The sequence below is a fragment of the Accipiter gentilis genome, chromosome Z, assembly GCF_929443795.1.
Source record: "Accipiter gentilis chromosome Z, bAccGen1.1, whole genome shotgun sequence".
Lineage (NCBI taxonomy): Eukaryota > Metazoa > Chordata > Aves > Accipitriformes > Accipitridae > Astur > Astur gentilis.
The window spans coordinates 59693907-59715688 of NC_064919.1; the positions used below are offsets into that span (position 1 = coordinate 59693907).

A 21782-nucleotide genomic window follows, 5' to 3' on the forward strand; every position below is an offset into this window, starting at 1 on the left:
CCCCGCCCCCGTTCGCGGCGGCGGGCCCGGGCGCAAGATGGCGGCGGTGCTCGCGGGCGGCTCCCAGCGGGTGGTGCGGGAGGCGGTGCGGCGCTCGGCGGTTCGCCCGCCGGCCTCGGGCTGCTGGGGCTGCGCGCCTGCAGGTACCGCGGGCTGCGCGACGGTGGGCGGGGGGCGGGCGGCGGGATGCCCGGCCGGGGCCTTGGGGTGCCCGCCGGCTGGGGGGCCGACGGGAGTACTACAACTCCCGGCAGGCCCGGCGGCCGCCGCCGGCCTTGTGCCTGACGGGAGTTGTAGTTCCTGGGAGGACGGCGGTCTCGGCGCGGGGTGACGGTAGCGGGGAGGGCCGAGGGACTCCCGCTGGGTGCCGGAGCGGGCCCCGTTGAGCCGCGGTGGGTGGGCAGAGCTGGTGCGGCAGCGTTACTCGGTTTATCCCGTGCTTGCTGCTGGCTGGATACGAAGCACTGAAAAAAAACTCCCAAAACCCAACCCCATGCAGTTTCATAAATGTATGTTCAGGGAGGACAAAAACGTTATCCAGGCCCTGCGCTGCGCCTGCTGGTTGTCACCACCACCGCGCCCGGGCTTCAGAGGCCCTTCGAAGGTGCTCTCTCGCCCAGAGAACAAAACGGGGACACGTGGGGGAAAGGAGGTGTATGGCGGAAGGGTCCCCGGCGTAGGCCTCGCCTGGGCTCCCGGCCTTGCTGCACCAGTGTCAGTGGGGGTTTCGCTCAGTTTACAGCTCTGTTAGACCCCTCAGAGACATCCTGCGTGGTGGTCTGTCCGCCGCTCTTCACTGGCCTTCCTTCTAGAAGGTTGCAGCACAGCTGAGGTAAAGCAAGTTGGTTGGTTAAGTTCTCTGCCACGGCCCGTGCTGCCTGCGTGCACCAGCCATGGTATTAATCTCCTTCCTTTTTCCTCGGAGGCCCTCTTAATTTGATTTTGCAGTGGTTTGTTTCTATAACACTGTAAGGTATGAATTTGAGGAAGTGGTCGAATTCAGCAAATTGAATTCAAGAAGGGTAAAATTCTGCAGACCCAAGCAAGCTCTCCGCTGACACCACCTGTGACCACTGACTGTCTATGAGGTGTGATGCGCCTGTCCCGCCCCAGGCACCAGCATGGTTCCTGCATCAGCTCTGGAGAGGCCCAGGACTAGGATGGTCTTTTGGTGTTAGACGAGCTGAGAAGGTCTGTGGGAAGGAAATGGCAGGGTAATCCAGGCCAATTTCATGCTGGGTAAAGTGTATTTGTTTACCCATTAGAACTGTTTCCATTAAATGTAATGGCTAAAGGTGCCATTTAATGGAATTTTTTTCTTCTGATTTTATGAAGTGTGTCATTAGCATGCTTCGCTTGCATAGAAAACAAGTGTTCTTATTTGCATGGCCTGTTACATTTTGCTAGGGAAATGCAGAAGGAGAATAAATAACCTAAGTTGGATCAATACTTGCTCTCGTCCCTTCATGATTAGAATCATTCTTTAAGAAGCCAAAAACTTGAAAGATCAGACCGTGGCAACGTAAACTGTTACAGTGACTCTCTGTTACAAAATTACTGGTTGCAAATAAAAATATACTGGAGAGCTGGTTTTGTGGCAGCAAAATCTTCACCAACAGCATTTGTATAATGCTTTCGTTAAACGAGCATACAACACAGTACAGTTGAGGTTGACACTCAAAGTTAATGTTGACATTCTAGACTCAATGACTTGTCTTATCTCTGATAGTCTGTACTGCACCAGAACTTCACTAGGTCTCCTGAGTGTTACTACAATCCAAATAATAAGCTTTTTTTTTTTTTTTTTTTTTTTTTTCCCTTTTGTCTTCCTACTGCATTTGGAACTTCCAGAACAGTGCATTCTACAATAGCGGGGACAGCACGTGTGAGGAAAAGAAGCTATGCCACTAATCAATTGTGGTGAACGAAGACAGTACAAGAAAAATCATTATAAAAGCATGAAAGGGGGAAAGATCTTATTCTTGTGCAGAGTCATCTTGTACCTTGGCTAGGTGGAGAGAAATGGTGTCTCTAGTTTTTATTTTGCACATCAAATAAAAATATACTTCTTCATCCTTGTACACATTAGCTCTGGAAAGCTGTGACATAGTGCAGGGGTTCTTTTGTCAGTGACATGAGCAACTGCAATGTTTGCAGTGTTGTGTTTTTTTTTTTTGTTTTTTTTTTTTTTTTTTAGTGTCATGCTGCCAGTGGTCTGGCATCACACAATAAATAACAGCAGTAATTCATAACTGCAAAGTTCAGTAGTATTAAAACAGATGGTGACATAAAACTCAACCTTCCTCTTTTTTTCTTGTAGGGAAGCGGTATCTGCTAACAGAAGATGATATAAAGTTACAAGAATTTCAGCAGATGAAAGTGGCAATTAGAAATGAAGTTCATGGCAATAAAGGTATTGGTATTTATTTCATAGTCATCATTCTCAGTTTTAGCGTGAGTCTTAGGAAACAAGACAGTCAAAGTCAATGTGACACCAATTGACCCCATTTAAAGCAACAACTCACAACTTCCTCTTGCAAATTTTTTTTAGCTAAAATTATTGGAAGATCTGATGCTTTGTAGAGTAAAACAATATTAGTCATGCTGTGTTGGAAAATATGGAGAAGCTTTCAAGTATGCAAGGTGTTTACATAAGACCTGAGATGTTTGTGTCCTTGCTTTTCTGACTTTGTCAGATAGTCAAATAGAAAATACTGTTTCCGTCTACAAATCTTGCTTCAAATACACCATCAGCAGAGAAAGTTAATACAAAGCCTAATAGCTACTGAACTATCCAGAGAAGGCCTATGCCAGTAATTCTTTTTTAATCTGCTCTGTAAATCTAGTTAGCTTATTCTTTTAGGGTTTTTTTTCCTTTTACCTAATGTAAGTTCTCAGTTGTAAACCCAATTCCAGTTGACATATGCATACTCAGAATATGAAAAACAAATTCAGGTTTTCCAAACTAACGAAGGAGCAATACCAGTGGATTTTTTCTGATGGAATATGGTCATGCTGTTTAAAGCATATACAAATTCCTTTCCTTAATGACTAGAAAAGCCCTTAATATTTAAGAAAGGTTATGTAAAACTCCATTTCCTGCACCTGTTTAATCATATGCAGGTGTTCTAGTGATACAAATTGACAATTGTTCCAAAGGATATAGTTAATTCTAATTTATTTTGTGTGGCAAGGAAGAGACAAATAATTAAATTTAGTTTTATATAAACCAGTCTTCTGGGACAGAGAGGGAGGTAAAGTCAAGATGACAGTTTTTCTATATTAATTAAAAGAAGAATTTAAATTGGGCAGTGGCAAGTCATAACGTTACTATATTTTGCTGTGATGATGACATACTCATATTGGGGATTATTCATCCTGTACTTGAGATACATTGAATTTATTGCTATGGGCCAATCACTTTTGCTAAAACAGGTTTGTAGAAGCCAAATATTTGGCTTTACAGGTCATAGTTGACCTTTTTGTTTTGTACAAATAGTAGCCTCTGAAGACTGATGAAAACAATGTGCCAAGCACCTATTTGTGTCTATCTGTGCATGGTTTCTATACCCAGCGTTTAGTCTAATACTTGAAAGATGAAAAGAAGTAATTTGGGCTAGTAGTAAACTTGATTTAGAAATGGAAAAAGCAGAATAACTGTTCTGTTACACAGAATATGTAATAGGTATTATTTATTACAGTTATAATGCAACTATTAACTATAATAGTTATACTATTATTTACAGCAGTTAAACAATTACCTACAGTAGTTATAATAACTATTACGTGTTCTTTACAAACACATCTCAGCTTCCAGGTGTTTCTGTGCACCTTTGAACACATCATGACCGTTATATATGCATACTTACATATATGCATTCTTCTGACTTCACAGGACTCAGCTCTGCATCTCAGTCTTGAGTAAGGACTTGTATTTGCATGTAGCAACAGATATACATCCAGTAGCTAATACGTTGTTCTCTGGGGTGCTCACTTTGCACCTCTTGTGTAGGTTACTCACTTGTAAACAGCAATGACCCAGCAACCTCTAAGATAAAGCTCACTTCCCCACCCAAGACCAGGGGCAGCACCATTAGAGGAATGGGGCTGACAGGTGGTACATGTGATTTTAGTCTTGTGTATGTGTGAATCAGAGCCTTGAGATTACCAATGGGAGGATTACCCCCGCTTTGGGGGAGGCAGCGGGGAAGCAACTCTAAGTTTATGGCTATGTATAGAAATACATAGATTATGTATGAGACTCTGTGTTTGCATCACTCATGAGGGAATTTAAATCTTCTGTACGAACAGTGTTGAGTAGAAGTTCTTACACTCGTTTGAATGCTGAGTGGGATTAGTTTTGTTTGTTTGCTTGCTTGTCAAAAAAAGACAGAAGGCAGAAAATGTCACTTACTAAACTTCCTTCCTCTTTAGATTTTTTGTATTACCTGATATATTCCATAACACACACAATGAAATTAAGTTCACAGTAAGCGTCATCTTGGTTTTTCAAGTCTGACATGACTTCATGGGGACACCTAAGCATGCTTGTTTGTGAGAAGCTTTATACCTTTTTCATGATGAAGAAAGCAAACTTTCTGCTTCATCGAATCTCCATGTTTCAGGTACTGAGTACGCGGCACAGGTGATGAAATTGTCTATAGAATGCTGCTATAACGTGTTTTATTTTCAGATCCATATTTTAAAAGTATTAAAGAAAAATTAAAGAAAAATGGAGTGATTCTCAAAAATGAATTAAAAAATCTACTGCATTTATGTCAGACTTCATCTGATGTGGAACTAGCCAGAAAAGTTATTTACAGGTACTTTTAACAATCCAGGTAACGCTTTTTTCTGTCTTTATTGTTTTGCTTATATTAGATCCTCTCGGGTTATGTCTGCAGTTGAGGGTTTGCCCTAATTCAGTGGCTATATGCATACTTAATCCCTTAAACTAAGGCTGTATTTCCATTTACTTTGGATCTTCCAACCCTTCAGAGACTCTCAGATCAAAGGAGAGTCAAGCTGTGGGAACAAAGTGATGTCCCACTGTATGCAGAATGAATAGCGAGCTATGCAGAATGTCATCTCTCAGCTGAGAGGTAGTGGTTTGTTCAGTGGCAGCTTCCAGCCAAGATACACCTGGTTATAAACTGGTCTGGACCCAGCAGTGACAGGTCAGGAGGTTTATGAGTGAAAGCCTTCTGAGCAATTACAGTGTAGGAGCTAATAAAGAAAAAAGTAAAACGCTTTAGCTTTTTATTTGTTTATTATTGTAGGAGAGAAAAAGTTGAATTATTTTAGCAGGGACTCCTGCAACTTTCTGTGCTATTGCCCTGTAAATAGAAGATAAAGTAGCTGGGGATTTTCATGACGGAGGCCCATTCTATTACTAATCCAATGCAGGTTACTTTAGTGGAAATAGAAGAGATTACATATTACTAGTTAATTTATTACTTTGATCAAAACAATATTTTTTCCATAAAATTAATCTCCTGTTATCTAAATGTCATTGGCTGGTGCAGGTAGAGAAGTGTGCCTCTGTCATTGCACATACAGATCTTGCTGTCTATTTAAAGCTGTTTTCCCTTGACAAATTCCATGTCCTGTGTGATTAACATTTTTTTGACCTTTCCAATAGGTACCATGAACAGAATGGAATCGCAGCCTTACGTAATTTTAAATTTGGGCCCCTCTTTATGAGGCTATGTTACGAGCTGGACCTTGAAAGACCTGCAGTAGAACTTATCAAAGATCAGGTAATTCTCCTATATATTTTGAAAATATTGTTATTAGTAGTAGTAGTAGTAGTCCAATGTGAGCAATGGGTATGCTACGCATGAGCCTTGCTTGAGCTCATAGACTTGAAGTATATGTGTTGCAGTAGCAAGGATGTCTGTGACATTCATGTAAGGATGCAGATTACATGGTTTTTATTTTAAAAACAGCAGAACAGTAATTAAAAGAAAATTAAATGCCAGTTTGACTGATAACTTTGTTATTGCACTTCTGCATAATTGCATCATTTGAATAAAAAGTACTGATTAAAAAATAATTCCTGAAATGACCACAGCTGATGCATGTTTTCCTACATCCTCTGTTGCATTAGGTCATTCTTGGAAATTAACACTTCTAAGTTTTTATGCAGTAGTCCTCTGAAATCGCTTGGATTATTTGCGCCAACAGATTTGTCACGTTACTGTGTACTTCAAACTCCCTCTGAACCCTGTAGAGATGGTATGATATTTGTCAGCTCAGGAACTTGGCCGTTTCAATGCTGAAGAAACTTAAAGGCCTTGGTTTTGAACATCTGTAAAATGCAATCTGTGCTATTATGACAAGAGATTAATCATGCCCAGTGCATAATAAATTAAAAAGATTCAGTGCAATAATGTCGTTTCTTCGAAGATCTCTGGCAGCCAGTGGAAAGTCATCGCTATGATGTTAATTCATTAAGGCATGGGATATGCCTAGTCAGAAATGGGAGAAGTCTTGCTTGGGCTACTAGTCTTAAATTAGACACATGTAAGGGTATGTGTGGGTTTTGTTTTGTTTTGTTTTTAATTGAGATCTATGTCATTAAGACAGGTCCTGCAGTACTTGCAGGACTTGGTGACTGATGGGTAGTAAGGTACAGTACCACATCTTCAGACTCTGCTGCAAAACTTTAGACTTAATACCTCTGGCATTTTATTTGGCTATTCCCAACACACAGTGTGATTGAAGTGTAATGTAAAATACACTTGCTCTTTATTCTGCTACTCTGCTTGTCATTACTCAAGCTCTTGTGCTGAGCGGTTCATCATTTGATACAGTGATAGGCAAAAAATTCTTTCAGTTTCATGGTGGTGGTACTTTACGCCAAAGATATTGTTAATCAGCTGCAGGCTCTATTTCTGCTGAGATTTTGGAGTTGTCATTAGTCAATGACTTCTGCTTACATTAACTTAGAGGTCACAATCTGTCATTTAAAAAAAACGACAGTGGGAATCTCTGAGAAATTTCTGTTTAATTTTAGTGAGCTTTTGACCATACTGCGTCACTGGTATTTTAGAGATTACTTGACAGAGGGACAGTCAGGGAATCGAGAGTTAAATGTTGAACTTGTGAAGGTGGGGCTTATTCCAGTAGGAAGATCTGTTAAATGCTGTGCTGTGAGTAGTAAGAATGCTCACTGTTCTAACTTCCTTTACGCTTGCTCTGTTTATTTCTTCTCCAGAATTTACGTGGTTTTTTCTCAGAGAGTACATCATTCCATATTTTGATGACTATGTTGTTTAAAAAGGGCCATTTTGAAAGTAAGTACCATGTTTACTAAGCCAAATGCATTTTGAGGAGGATGCTTCTCACTGCAAGTGTGTGTGTATATATAAATATATATATTTTTAATGAATATTGCTGATTGGTTTGTGGTTTTAGAAGGCCAAACATCATATAAATCAGTGTAAATATGAATGAGCTGCACTGTAGTGTGTAATAAAAATGGAAGGCTGTATTTGTTTCATACTTCCAGTGGTATTCTTACCATTCTCAGTTGCACAGAATTGTCATTATCCAGGGGGCCTGTTTCCTAAACTCTCTTTCTCTGAAGGCTTAACTTCTCTTTGCCATATTATTTCCCATAGCTTTTTGTTTTCTCTATTGAAAGTTTGTTTTACATGGTTTTTGGAACAGTAAATTTTTCAACAATTTTATTGGCAGTTCTGGATTTGTGTCAGAGCAGGAAAGAGTACCCTTTTTCCTTTGATAACAAAACTAGACCATAGTCTTCTCTTTGTTTGTCTTACTAGTATGCCCACACAAGGTGGCTACTGCAATATTTAAGTCAAATGCTTCAAATTAGTTTGGCTCTTTGTGAGGGTAAGGGGGAATCATCTGACCTGACTGAAAAGTCTTTCCATGAGAAAATCTTAAATTGAGTATGGAGTAAGCTTTTCAAGCAAATCCCTTGATTTGAAATTTGTTGAACATGCAATGCTTGGTATCTTGATGTTTGAGTTGTCCTAAAAGTTGAGACGGAGCCACTGTAAAAATAACTAGATCAGAGCCTGAATGCAGTGTTGTGGTGTAGTAGAACATGTGTGTGTGTTAATTTGCCTAAAATGGTGAACGATTTGATCATGTATTTAAAAGGCTTGATTTCTGGGCAGTTAGGAAGAATGAGAGTGCCTTTGTCAAGTATCTACAATTTAGTTTTAGATTTTTATGAAAATAATAGAATAGTAAGGCCAGGTGCTAATGTAGATTGAAAACCTCCTTGCTGGGAAGAAATATTTACATCCAACTGACTCTAAATGAAACTTTTGAAATGTATTGATTAAAAAAACCCCAGATTTCAGTTTATGTTCTTATTTTGAAATAGACTTACTGAGCTCATACCACATTGAATATTTTTTTTTTCCAGTTACTAAATGTACAGCCTTAAATTTGTGAAGTGAGTAATACTAATGTATTTTTGATAGGTGCTTTGGAAGTTCTGGTAGAAATGAAAAAACAAGGTATACCTTTCAACAAAGAAACATACCTACTTGCATGTGCAATATGCTACAAACTGGTAAGTACTTTGAATGCGATCACTTTTTATGTGATGAAAAAGTATTTGAAATGCCATCTCTACGTCTTCCTTTTTTTCGATTTTAAAATTTCCATATGTTCCCAGTCATGATTTCTTATCTGGTGCAAATATTTTAGACATATTTAAGTCCTAAATTGCTTTATTGTGCATGATACAGTGCACATATACAGCTTCCCATGCAAACTAATGTCACAAAGAAAATCTCTAAAAAATCACATTGATGTAAGCACTAAGGAACAAATTTGATACAGGCTTTGATTAGCTGATAGTATTCTTTCTCTGGGATCTCTGCATCTCTTCAGACTATACTCTGTGCTTGAGCCTCAATATTGGTTTTATAGTCTGGCTTTCTTAAGAGACAAGACATATGATATGTTCTGTTTGTCAGGTATCTCCTATTCATTTCTCCCCTTCCAAGTAACCTTGAACCATTTCTGTAATTCCACCCAAATTTGATAAGGATTAGTGTTTTTGAATGTAACCTGTTCCTACATGCCTGATGAAAATGAGCAGCTGAGTGGAGAAAAGAAACCTAAATGAGTGCCTTCAATGAGAGACCGGCTGCCCTTTGAACTTAACTGTATTTTTATCTCAGAGAAAAAGAGCATGAACACAGTATGAAACTAGGCTATGGAGGTTCTACGACTGTTTCCTTAGAACTGTTTCCCTTTTGTAGCATAGTGAGATCCCCAGACTTTTTTATTTTGATCTTCCTCTCCAGATTTGAATTAGTTCTGCAATTTGAAATATTAACATAAGCCCCTCCCAAACTCAGTAGGAAAGTCTTCTTAAATTTCCCCATGTTTTTAGGAATAAAAACACTAGTGGAGGAAAAATTACACCACTAGACTAAACTTCCTCAGGTTTCTCAGTTAACCATGCAGTGAAACAGACTGCACATGTGATAAAAAGGAGTTGGCCTAAAATGGTAGCTCAGTAGTAATTTATGTGGTGCTTCCAAAATTTTCAGTTCTAATGAATCAGGGCTGCCTTTAGGTCAGGGGAAATAGAAATAGCCATGTGGCTTTGGTGTTTGGTGAGTGGGGCAGTAGACAGAGTGGAGAAAGAGCTGTGGAAGTTGTCTGCTGTTAAAAACAGCTAGAGATTGATGATTGCAGTCAGTTTAGGGATGTTGCCAGTTCTACATAGAAGGCACCTTTTTTAGAAAGTTTTCAATGTGGAAAGACTCTGACACTGTGCTACAAGCCAAGTTTATAAGCTAGTGTTTGCTACTAGCATCCACTGAGGCAATATTTACCGCTTCAAGGTTGGTCCTTGGTCTGCCTGTTTAGGTAAAGGTTTCATAGAAACCCACTATGTTTCTCTGACGTATCCTTTACTCCCTCTGCTGTAGCTTCTTCCACAAAATCTTTACATGGTTCTTTCCACGGCCTGCTGTCACAAGGCTTGGATCCATGGCATGTGCAACAGGAAGAGGTTCCTGAGACTTCTGTTTTCTACTACCTCTGGCCCTTCCTGTGTTTTCAGTAGAGAATCTGGCCCATCGTTACTTGTTTAGTGAATTGGTAAAAATAAAGGGGAAATTATTCTAAACTGTCACCCAGCTGTTTTAACAGCCATAATAAATTTGTGGGGTTTTTTTCATTAAGATAAAATACTATCAATAAGGGAATAAGCTGTAGTAACCCTTTATGCAATAAAAAGGATTAGTTGGAGCTTTTTCAAAAGCTTAATCTGTTGATTCAGCTATTGGTGGTAGGAGGAGAAACCATGAACCTCAAAAGTGTTTTTGGTCACGATGCAATGTAATAAATTTCAGAAAAAAACCTGAAGGGAAATATCTTCAAGATGCACTACTTGAGTACTGGAAATAATAGCGCTGGTATCATTAAGAGCAGTGCTGGATTTTTACCAGGTTAATTCTTGGTTTCTTTTGAATAACCAGGCCAGAGACCAGTACAGAAAAATGTACAAGGCTTAAATTTCAGATTATTGCTGGTGGATGAACAAAGGAATTAATGTTTAATCTTTGTACAAAAGTAGTTTAGAGGTCAAGTCTAAAACACTCCTGAGATGTTTTAAATCATTGTAAGGCACTGCTGTCCTCTAAGGTAAAAGATGCTCCTTCTTTTAGTGCAGGAAAGGCTATAGGCCTTTTGATGACAACAAAATATTTATGTAATAATCAATCTGCTGTCAGAATGTTTCTAAATTTTCAAAGAACGTGTTTTAAACCACAGGATTCTCATTTGGTTCAAAAGGTATTTTCACAAGCTGCGCAGACCATTCAGGAGTGGCATGGAAAAGCATCCCCTAAACACCCAAAGGATGACCATAATCTGTTAAATCATGACCAGTATTTTGCAGGAATATGAACAGATTTCTGTTCCTACTTTGAACAGTAGGAACAGAAATCAACATCAAATACTAGGAACGAATATGAAGGCTCTTAACCATATTTATGGTACCAGTTGTTACAAAACCTTCCCGCTGCCAGCTTTTAAGTTTGGCAGGTATTATTTTGTTTGGGGTCCAGTCAGCTCTATTCATGATTTCCAGTGTGAGTAGCATTGTTTTTGAGAGTTGTGAGACAACACACCAGTAAACTCATTGCCTTTTACTATTGACTCCTATTGAAAATAGTCCTAGCAATAATGGAAGCTTTCTGTGTTGGAAAACAGGCAAATGTCTAAGCTATTGTAGTAGAATATATACTTGGGAAACATCTTGCAAGATTTAATCCGTAAGAGAGGCTAAAAATTGCTGAATGTCCAAATTTGCACATACACGGATTTCTTTAGTGTAGTGGTGCTGAGTAGTTCAATGCTTAGAAAACACTGCTTTTCATCAACTATCTAATGTAGCTTTTAGAATAAAGTTAAGGACAAAAAAATCAGCATTTTTCCTGATTTGGGAATGACTGGAAAGTGGAAAGGAAAGTGTCAGCTGGTTTTAGCATAGTGCCAGGGTTGTTTTATCTCTTGTAGAAGCCAAAACAGTTAGGGCAAGGCGTAGTTGTTAAAATACTGGAAGTTATTTTTACCCTCTTCTGAACTCTGTAGCTGTGAATATCATATTTTGATGTTGTGTTTCTCAAGAAGTGGTGCACAGAATCTGCTTGGTTGGGTTCACATATGGATTGCTGTAGTAATCTTACAGTATGTTGACTCTGAATGCCTTCTGAATGTGATTGCAATTGCCTACAGTCCTTTCAGATCACAAGAAAAACAAGTGCAACTTAGGTTTGAAATTTCTATGCAGGACAATCTGGAGTCTTGCAAAATCTCTGCAAAACTTCTCGAAGAAGCACAGCTAAAAGGTGACGCATTACCACTGCGAGCATTCTACTTTGCTGTGGCAACTGCTCTGAAGCAGGTACAGTAACTTTTGTTTTGATCTGTGCCTGAATCTCTATAGTTTTATTGTAGTAAAATATACTGTAGTAAGTAAAATATATTGTAGTAAGATAGTCAGTGAAAGGAAGCTAACATAGAGGAAGTATAACTGATCTATCTAATAACTTCAAGTTCTAGAACTTTTAAGCCCCCCAAAAAGTAGGATTATAGACAACTCCCGCACAAAGTGAATGTGGAAATTCTGAAATCTAAACATCTCATGTCTAATGCGCAGGTATTTTGTGCTATATTGCCCTACTGCCTGGGAGATGGCCTGTCTTGTTCCACAAATTTCTTCAAGAGGAGGTTTTCATATACCTCATATGCCTAAGCACTGATATGAAGAGGCTCTGAGGCAGTACAGGGTGAAAGACTGAGCAGGAGAATAACAGGAAATTCTAAAGTGTAGTATTTCCTCTGCCATTAATTTGTGTATACAGCTTGAGGAAATTCTGAACCTTCTCTGTTTCATGTCTAAACAGAGGTTAGAGGCACTGTAAGAGCTAGCAATTTGATGTTGTCCATGGATTTGAATGAATGAAGTAGAATTGTTAAAATTTTCTAATGCACTTGGTAGTCTTTTTTGCACTGTCTCTGTGAACAGACACACTGAACAATAGCATCATTGAAATTAATTTATTCACATGCATGATGCATTACAGGGCATGTCACTGGCATTGAGGTTAAAAAACAAAATCTCTGTCTCTGAAACAACATGAAGTATCCTTGATGTTGTTCCTTTATGTAAAAATCAGTTAAAATTCTTGTTTTGCAAACAGAATAATGCTTCACATTACATTTAACTATTCCTTAATTTGCATTATCTTTGACAGTGCATCTTGCTGTGAGTAAGATGTTTCTTGATCTCAAGTAACAGTGGTTGGTCTAGTAAATGTCAGTGTAACTTTTAATGTCTATACAAATCAGTTGATGACATAGATACAGTGCTGTAAATGTGTATGTCCAAAAGGTTAAAAGTGCTGGGCAGGATAAATACCCACATTAACATATGCTGCCCTTCATTTAAGTACTCTAACATGTGCCAAATGGAGCGTATGTGTAGATCATTTATCTTTTAGGTGCTCTTATGCTCAGTGTTAGTTACATGCTTCCTCTCTCTGCTGATCTGAGGCAAGGAGTACTGTCTAATGTGCTGAAGAGCCAGATGACATGGGAACTCCAGCGTGGGATGTTCCTTTCACTGGCTGAATGCTGTTTGGAGTCTGTGGGTCTTGGTGAAGGGATTCTAAATGCTGGTTTGTGATTCATTGAAAAGTTGTGAAAGACTGTTGTTCTTGAACTCTTATTGTGAAAGTATGTCACACATGTTTAACCGTATTTTTTTATTATTTACAATTCCTTCCTAGAATGATGTAGCACAAGCCAAATTTTATTGTTCCCAGATAATAAAAACAGAGAACAAACTATACAATAATCTTAAAGTAAGTATGCTTGTTTTGTATTAGAATCTTGCAGAGAAGTGTGCTGTACTGGACAAAAATTCCCATGTGCAAAGTAACAGAAGGCCAGCTTCTGATACAGGCGTGTATCACTACTGTTGCTGAGCTTGTTTTTGAGCCAACAGATAATTTCTCTCAGTTGGATGAGCTACTTTCTGAATTGTTAACACCTTCACCCCATTTTTTTAAAATCGCTTTCTGCCGCAGATGGAAATGGAAAGTAGAGTAGTCCTACATCTTGGAGTATAGACCCATGAGCAATTTCTAATTATGACATTGTTTTGTGCTTTCTTGTTACAAGAGATTTTAAAAAACACAGCTCCAAGTAAATGCCTTCCTTAGCTGTGCTCTGCCCACTTCAGGCCTCGTTCAGCCCTATGAACCTTAACCACATATGTACATACAACAATTTTTTTCTCTAACTGCATGGTCTACAACCTTAGAGAATGTCTAGTGTATGTGCCCTGCAAGTGACCTCTCTAAGCTATGGAAAAAACCACTTTATTCAAGAACAGCTAATGCAGCTCTATCAGAGGCAGTCTGCCTCCAGGCTCACCTTTCCTTTCCAGGTCCCATCTGCAAAAAAACCCCAGACCTCTGTGGAAATTGATAATTCCCTCTGCTTTCTTCATGATTTATGGATTTTTATCAGCGCAGCATCTAGAAATGTATTTTATCCTGCTTTGCTTCATGTCTTCCTCAAGCAATTTTTTTAAAATTTGCATTCTTACGATAAGTACTATTTGTGTGGTGTGGTTTTATTTTATTTTTAAGGTTCTTGTCCAGCTCAGATCTGGTTTGCTAGAAGAAGTAATAAAGACATTAGAGGCAGCAGTGGAAGTAGATACTCCTCCCTTTGTGAAAAAAATCGAGTTTTCTGAGCAGGTGGTAAGTATACAGTAATGAGACAAGGTCCATGGTGCTTGGCTGAGCTATGATGACAGTGGTTCAGCTACAGAACTTCAGGTACCCAAGTTCACCCTACTAAAGTTGTTTGGGTTCTGATGCATTCAGATGCCAAAGCAGCTGGCTGGCTTTCTGCACCGTTGGACAAAGCACTTAGCTGTCCACTTCCCTTTTTTGTTACGGATCTTGCTCTTAGAAACTCAAATTTCATCTGAATGTAGATTAAGTGCTCCCTAGTAGCATTAAATAATTTAATCCCTTGCCTTCTATGCTATTTCCTTTTGATGTAAAAATGAGAATAAAGTTCTGATCACAGTGATACTGTTAGGCTGGTAATATTTGGAAAGACTTGTGATGCTATACAGGGAAGTGTGACATGGGAAATAATAGCTTTTGCTATTTTACTATAAAAAATAGCTTTTACAGTTTTGATCACCAAGAAGGCTTCCTTCAGAGCACATATGTACCCCTATTAGCTTGGCAGCATGGCTGCTGCTTTTCTTGAAGCTTACTAGTGTATTAATTTTGAACGTGTCTATGGAACAAGATATTTTAAGACTCTGTTAATAATTAAATACTTAGCCTTTCACTGCTGCCTATTAAACAAAATGAATAACTGATACATAAAATAACACACACTAGGTAGAAGGGGGGCATCCCTTTCAAAACATAGCCCATGTATATTAACTGCTATGTTAAAAAAATTTTTAAGCAACATTTCATTTTATAAATTCAATGCAATAAATGTTGTATGTCTCAATGTTGTATTTTTATTTTGTGTTGCAAATTTGTAACAGTCCCTAAGAAGACTAAGCATTAGTCCTAACCCATTCCTTCCACAAAAGGTTATTGATCAATAACAATTTTTAAGAGATTTACTTATACTTCAGCTCATACTCTGTGTATGGCATACAGAACTTCTCAGTGTTCTATAGTCTGACTTCTATTGATTTGTACTGTAGTGTACATTTAGTGTGATATATAGTAATAATTAGAATTGTGCTGATCTGGAAAGTAGATTCCAGGAAGCAATTATGTTTCCTGGTTTTAAAAAGAAAATAATTGTGTTAGTCTATACTAAGACTGGAAATAGGACTGTACAACTTTGAAGAAGTTTTAAGTCTAATAAACTCTCTCTAATAGGTCCAGTTCATTTCCACCATTGTCTGGTGATACACAATGTGTTCTGTGTAAAATCCTCTTCTTATGAGTCATTGCGTTAGCCACATACCTTACGTTCTGTACTTTTTTTTTTCTTTGGGTGAGTGCTTGTCTTCAATGTGATGGTTGAATGAGATCTTCCCTTGCTGAACTGTAACAGTCTGTCATTTTCTCCTCCCTAGCTGGCTACAGTCAGGGAAAAGATGGAAGAAAACCCCAACCTTTCTGCCAAATTAGGAGATATTTATACGAAACTACAAGCTTCAGGACGGATAACCATTTGCACACTGGAAGACATGCTTTTCCAGATTCCTAGTTCAAAGAAGACCCCTGCAAAGCTTTTAAATCAGAAACAATTGGGCTATCAGGCTGCTAAACCACGTCGGTCAGATCTGTTGTCGGAATAGTTCAATATTTGATGGCAAACCGAACTGCTGTTAGCATCTCTTAGAAGCCAGGTTCAAATAAAATGTCTTCCCCCCTCCTCCACAATGAGCAATTGTTTAAGTTGTTTGTGTGAAACTGCATTTTCAATACAGATCATGTAGCTTCCATGTTTCAGTTTTGATGCTAAAATCAAGCTGTGATGGTGGGTATTTGTGTGTTTTTCAGAAATGGGGTGATAGAATGATTTGAAGTTTTTCCTCAGGCACTTAAATCAGGATTTTCCTATGCTAAATGTTCTGATGGAAGTCAACAAAATAGTATGTGGATCTGACCTGAATTCTGTGGTTCGTGAGAAGAAGATTCAGTCTTCATTAGATGTAATGTTCTGACTGAAAGGATAGATGCAGTCCAGAGTCTAGATAAAAGAGTATGGAAGTGCTTTAACTATTTATTCAAATTCTGTACATCTCAAGAGAATCAGAGGAAAGCAAGCGTCTTTTGTTCCTTTAATATCTTTTTCTTCAGAAGCAATGTATTAATATGTTTCTTCGTATCAAATGGGATCATGGAAATGCTGTGGGGATAACAGGGTAACCAACCAGTTGTTTTCTCACTTGAAGGAGACTCCTGAATGAAAGTCAGAGTCTCAGTGTGAGTGGCCCCACATAGTGCTTCCTTCAAATTTTATGATGTTAAGCCTATCAAGATAAGCAGATCTTGATACAAATTTGCAACCAAGTCCTAAGAACAAGTATGGTTACTTTTTTAGACTAGAATTACATATCATCTGCATAATTCACTCATACGTACAGCAAGTGATCACAGAAACAGTACAAAGAAGCTTCACATTGACCAGCTTTAATGACTCCAGGTCAAATGTGCTTGGTTCTAGTAATAAAAAGCTCTTTGTAACTACGAGTCCTGTATACCCCAAAATCTTTTCTCATTCACCATCAGGAATAGAAGGAATGGGAAACGGGTATACCTTGGCTGATCCTCAGGTACTTTTGCTTTACTTCTGCATATGAAGTGTATGTACAGAGCTTAGCAGTCCTGTGAGCACAAGACTAGGTGGAGCCCAGCTTGGATCCAAGTTGGGCCACCTTATGTCTCCTTTGGCTTCTGTTCTTTCTATTTTTGTTTTGTCTCTCCCCCTCTCAAGCAAATGTCAGAACTCAAAGGATTCCTTCTGTAAGTGAATATGTGCATGCTATATGAAACTTTGTTGAAGCCAGTTAGTCATTGAGAGGAAACAAGAACCCATCCGTGCAGAAACACATCTTTGGCCATCAGAGCAAATGTGGCTACAGCAGGTCAGAGGTTTCCGTCTGAGGCTCCAACACTGTAACTCACTTCCGTCACCAGTATATCTTGTTAATACTATAATGCACGAAACTGTTACACAGTGGATGGAATTTCATGCAAGTGTAAGTGAAGAATAATTTGAACTTTGTGCATTTGAGGGTTGTGATTTTTGCGAAGTAGGTGCACACTTCTTTATGAGTGGTTGCAGTGGTTAGAGTACTACATACATTAGTCTAAGAACACAGCTAATTGTTCTGTAATACTGTGTAGCACCTAATTTCACCCATAATTCAGGAGTACAGGTTTTTAGCCGTTTTCCCTCAGTTGGAAATTCTTTCAACACTTCTAGTACAATATTGATCCTTAAGTAGCTTCCAATCTTTTCTCCACAAATAAATTTGATATAGGATTTGTAAAGGCTGCTTGCAGTGTGGCAAAGATTAATTTCAAAAAAAATAAAGGAGTGAACTACTTCAGTTTTGGTTGGTACTAGCAGCACAACTGTTTGATGTAAAACTATATTTTTATAGGCAACAGAAGATAGTTTGACCCATTTAGCCTGTTGGGTAGCAAATATGTATAGTCAGTTCTGTTTAATTTCCTTATTTGCCATTTTCAAACTTGCATTAATTGCAGTAAGTTGGTTCATCCTAGGACTAACATGCGCATGGTTGGTTGCTTGTTTTAATCTGAATTGGTTAGATTCATGACTGAAGCTGTGTCTTACCTGCAACTGAAGTAATGATAACTTCTATTACAATTGTCAATATAGCTGATATTTTCCATGCTTTCTTCTATTGATTAATTGTTTTCTTGAGGCTGATTTACTTAAGCTAACTATTAAGGCAATGATTTGTTTTTAAAGAAACACCATTTCTTTGTCTTGAGAGAGAAGGGGGATGCCCTTAAATAACTAACAATACTTCATTAGAAAAAGAAAGCAGGGACCCAAGAAGGATTAAAGGGTGGGTTCAAGAAACGCACACAAAATTCAGACAATTAAACACTAGAATTTTGAAGGTTGCTCTAGAAGTGTTATAGAAGACTGGTAATATCCTTCCTTAGAAAAGAACAACTTTCAAGATTTATGCAGCTGATTTCAAGCAAAGTCTAATTTGTTTTATACAAGTTGCACAGAGGCTTGTTAATTGGGAAAGCTTGGACTTGAATGTGTATTTATAAATACACCTTTTGATGCATCAGAGTCCTGAACACACTGGCTGTTGTGCAGAAGAATCTTCAGCCAAGTGCTTTAGTGTATTTAGATGTGGTTGGCTTCTGGTTTCCCAGCACCCAAGATCAGGAAACCAAACTTTACTAGACTTAAGCAAATACTTAGGGGTTTTGCTGTGTCAGAGTGGTGGGAATGTCAAGGGCTGAGTTACTAGAGAGCGTTTCTTGGAGGCAGCCTCAGAGAATAGGATGTATGCTATATTATTGGAGCCAGTGGAATAATTATCTTTGCTTATATGGAGTTTTAATCAAGGATGAACCTTGAAATTAAAGAGAAGCCAATATTGTGAAATTCAATTAATAGATTTTTTTTAATTTGGTGAACAATCTGGAAAAAACAAGGCATTTGCATTTCAAAGTGAATCGCTGCATTTTTTTTCTAGGTTTCACTGCAAAAGTCTTCTGTAGGAAATGCTGCTTAAAGCTTTATGTAGTAAGTAGCCTGGATGAGGATCTGATGGCTGTTTTGGGTACTGTTACATGGCAAGGGATTGCTATTTATCATATTAAAATATTCGTCCTGCAGTAAAACAAAACATGAGTTTTGTGCACGTCCTTGCACTCCAGCAGCTGTTTGGAACAGTGATCCAGGAGACAGCAGGTGGCGTTTCTTGATCGTCCTTTCCTACTGACGCAATTTCCAGGGATAACTTTTACCTGCAGTGTCACTTATGTAAAGGCAGGGCAGAATGAACGGTTTGCCTTATGTTTAACGCATTGCCATCTTAAAATAGAAAATACAGGCATTAGTCAGCAGCTTGGGTTGGTTGGTGATGGTCATAGACTGCAAACCTATAGATTTACAGCATTTAATTTGAAACAACTCATTTTTTCCAATGATCATAATGCAGTTTTTATGGTATTCTGTGGAAATACTAGTCAATGACCTAGGAGACAGGCTGCTGATGTTAGTTATAGTACACCAGTGACAATTATAAAGGCTTACTTTTCTATACCTTTAAGAGAAAGTTGGGCACCTTTTCCAACTTGAATTTTAAGAGCCTTCATTTTTACATCCATAGTGCACAGTCTTCAAAGGACTGTTATCCCTCTGCTATAGATGCTTCTGCTTTTCTCCATGGGTTAATACCTCTTTCTTTTTCATATTCTTTTCCATAAGCATCTTGAGTCTTAGTAAGGAAGGATCACTTTCTCTGTGCTTCTCCCAAGTTAATTTTCTGCTTCAAAACAATAAAAATGAAGGTGAAAGGCTTAGTCATTGCAGGGGAGCTTAGGAATGCTTCCAGGCCTCAAGAAGAGTTTTTGTGTATTTAATGAGCCTTCTACACAAGTGTAAGTAACTTTTGAAACAAAGACTTGTTAGAACTTTGCAGCGCTATAAAAGTAGGGAGACCTATTGTGTATAGGCCTAGAGCTATTCAGCTTTGGGTTTGCTCTTTTTTTTTTCATCAGGGCTGTTTTAGATTGCATCCTTCTAAAAGATTTTAATTGCAAAATAAGCAGAGACTTGTTTGTTTTAAAGCTACATCTGTTGTGGCTGCTTACATGCCCTTGTGCTACCACATAGTCCTTAGCAAGTTTATTAGAAGTAGATGTTGCTCATGCACCCCCTTCCTCCTCTGGTTTTCTCCTGCTGCTTATGAGCAGTGTTTTGAACTCAGCAAATGTCTGATTGTCTGCTCCAGACTACTTTTCAAGTCACCTTATTTTCATCTGATCGATAAATTTAAGCAGTGAGATGGACTAGGAAGTCTTAAAACTACTACATGTACTGGCCCCATGTTTTGTAATGTGAAATACAGTGCTATTTCCACGTTTATCTTTGCTTGTGCTGTTGAAGATAGTTGGCTGAAGACCTTCAGGAGCTTTTGGTATGTCTGCTCTGTGCAGTTGTCTGGATCTCCTAATAATCCCAGCAGCACGTGCAGTGAAAACTGAGGTGATAGTCTGATTTCACCACCCCAAGCATAGACACTGCTTTTTGGAAGTACTGATAACTCTAACTAACCACAAACCCTTTTGTATAGTCAGTTAAGGCCAGCTCCCAAGTCCCTATGCCAAGCAGCAACTCAAAATAAATGCAGGAGCACTGATATCAGAGGGAAGTTGAGTTAGGGACCATCTGTGCAAATCAAACACATGGGATCAGAGCCAGCTGACCCTAAGCCTGGTGTCTGCAAGAAGGCTAAAAGCAGTGTGATAGTTACAGGAGACTCCCTCTTGTGGAGATGAAAGCAGCAATCTGACAAACAGTCTGGCAGCTGTGGAGGTGCTGCCCAGGCTTGTTCATCCTTTGGACTCTTAGCCCTTGCTGATCTTCCATGTGGGCACCAGTGGTGCTGCTGGGAGTAACCTGGAGTGCTTTAATGGTGGCTACAGAGCACTGGGAGTGAGGGTGAAGGGCCAGGCGGCCATCTGGTGTGTCCTCAGCCCTGTCAGTGAGAGAGAAAGACCTAAGCAGAAGTGGACTCATCCAGGTTATCATGGCTTGGCTGCATGGCTGGTGTCACAGGCAGGGCTTTGGCTCCTGTGACCACAGTCACAGCAAGGGCTATTGAGCAGGGATGGGTTATGCTTTACAAAGTGTGGGAAGGGTGTTTTTGTAAACAGGCTTCCTAATGTGATGAGGAGGGCATTACATGAGGTATGCTGGGGAGGTTACCATAACCTGGAGAGATCTGAGGGCATAGGAGGCAGAGCAGAGAGTCGGGAGTCGGCATGAGAGGGGAGGCTCTCACACGTCCCCTGTAAAAGCTGCACAACTTGGGACCCATCTCAAATGCCTGTACACAAATCCATGCAGCATGAGGAACAAGCAGGAGGACAGTCTATGCACAGCTGCAGAGCTAAGACCTCATTAGGATCATGGTGATGTGGTGGGATAGCTCGTGACTGGAGTGCTGCAATGGAGAGATGCAGGACAGACAGGAGTGGGCAGGGATGGGACAGAGGTTGAGCTCAGTATAAAGGAGTCGTATGCATAGAGCTTTGCGTTGGGACAGGTGATGAGCCGGTAGTGAGCTTGTGGGTAACGATCAGAGGACAGACCAGCACAGGTGGTGCTGCAGTGGGTATCTGCTACACCCCATCTGATAAAGAAGAGGGGGCAGGTGAAGCATTCTTTAGGCATCTGGAGAAAGTCTCAGTCACAGGCCCTAGCACTCATCAGTGACTTTAATCACCCTCCCGGAAGGGCAAGGTGGCTGGGCACAACCAATCCAGGAGGTTTCTGGAATGTATTGAAGATAATTTCTTGATGCACATGACTGATGAACTGGTGAGGGAAGGTGCTCTGTTGGAGCACCTGCAACTCACAAGTGGGCAAAAACTGGTGGATAATGTAAAGGGCAAGGGCAACTTTTGCTGCAGCAACAATTGAGACTTCAATGAGTTCAAGATCCTGAAAGGAGTAAGCTAGATCCAGAAGAGTAGGTTTTG

The 21782-nt window shown here is 39.4% G+C and overlaps 1 protein-coding gene across 1 annotated transcript; it reads left to right on the plus strand.

Annotated features, from left to right (window-relative positions):
• Position 1: 1 nt before the first annotated feature.
• Positions 2–15953, plus strand: PTCD2 (pentatricopeptide repeat domain 2). The gene is made up of 9 exons (XM_049794527.1): positions 2–143; positions 2321–2413; positions 4694–4823; positions 5642–5759; positions 7220–7298; positions 8463–8554; positions 11798–11911; positions 14166–14279; positions 15641–15953. Exons 1-9 carry the CDS (start codon positions 38–40, stop codon positions 15863–15865), a joined length of 1071 nt encoding a protein of 356 aa, XP_049650484.1. The 5' UTR covers positions 2–37; the 3' UTR covers positions 15866–15953.
• The last annotated feature ends 5829 nt before the right edge of the window (positions 15954–21782 follow it).

Excerpts from the sequence above, each read along its gene's own strand:
- PTCD2 (XM_049794527.1), top strand. The coding sequence starts at position 38 with ATGGCGGCGGTGCTCGCGGGCGGCTCCCAGCGGGTGGTGCGGGAGGCG. Across the intron at positions 144-2,320 it reads CTGGGGCTGCGCGCCTGCAG|GGAAGCGGTATCTGCTAACA; the intron begins GTACCGCGGGCT and ends TTTTTCTTGTAG. Across the intron at positions 2,414-4,693 it reads TGAAGTTCATGGCAATAAAG|ATCCATATTTTAAAAGTATT; the intron begins GTATTGGTATTT and ends TTTTATTTTCAG.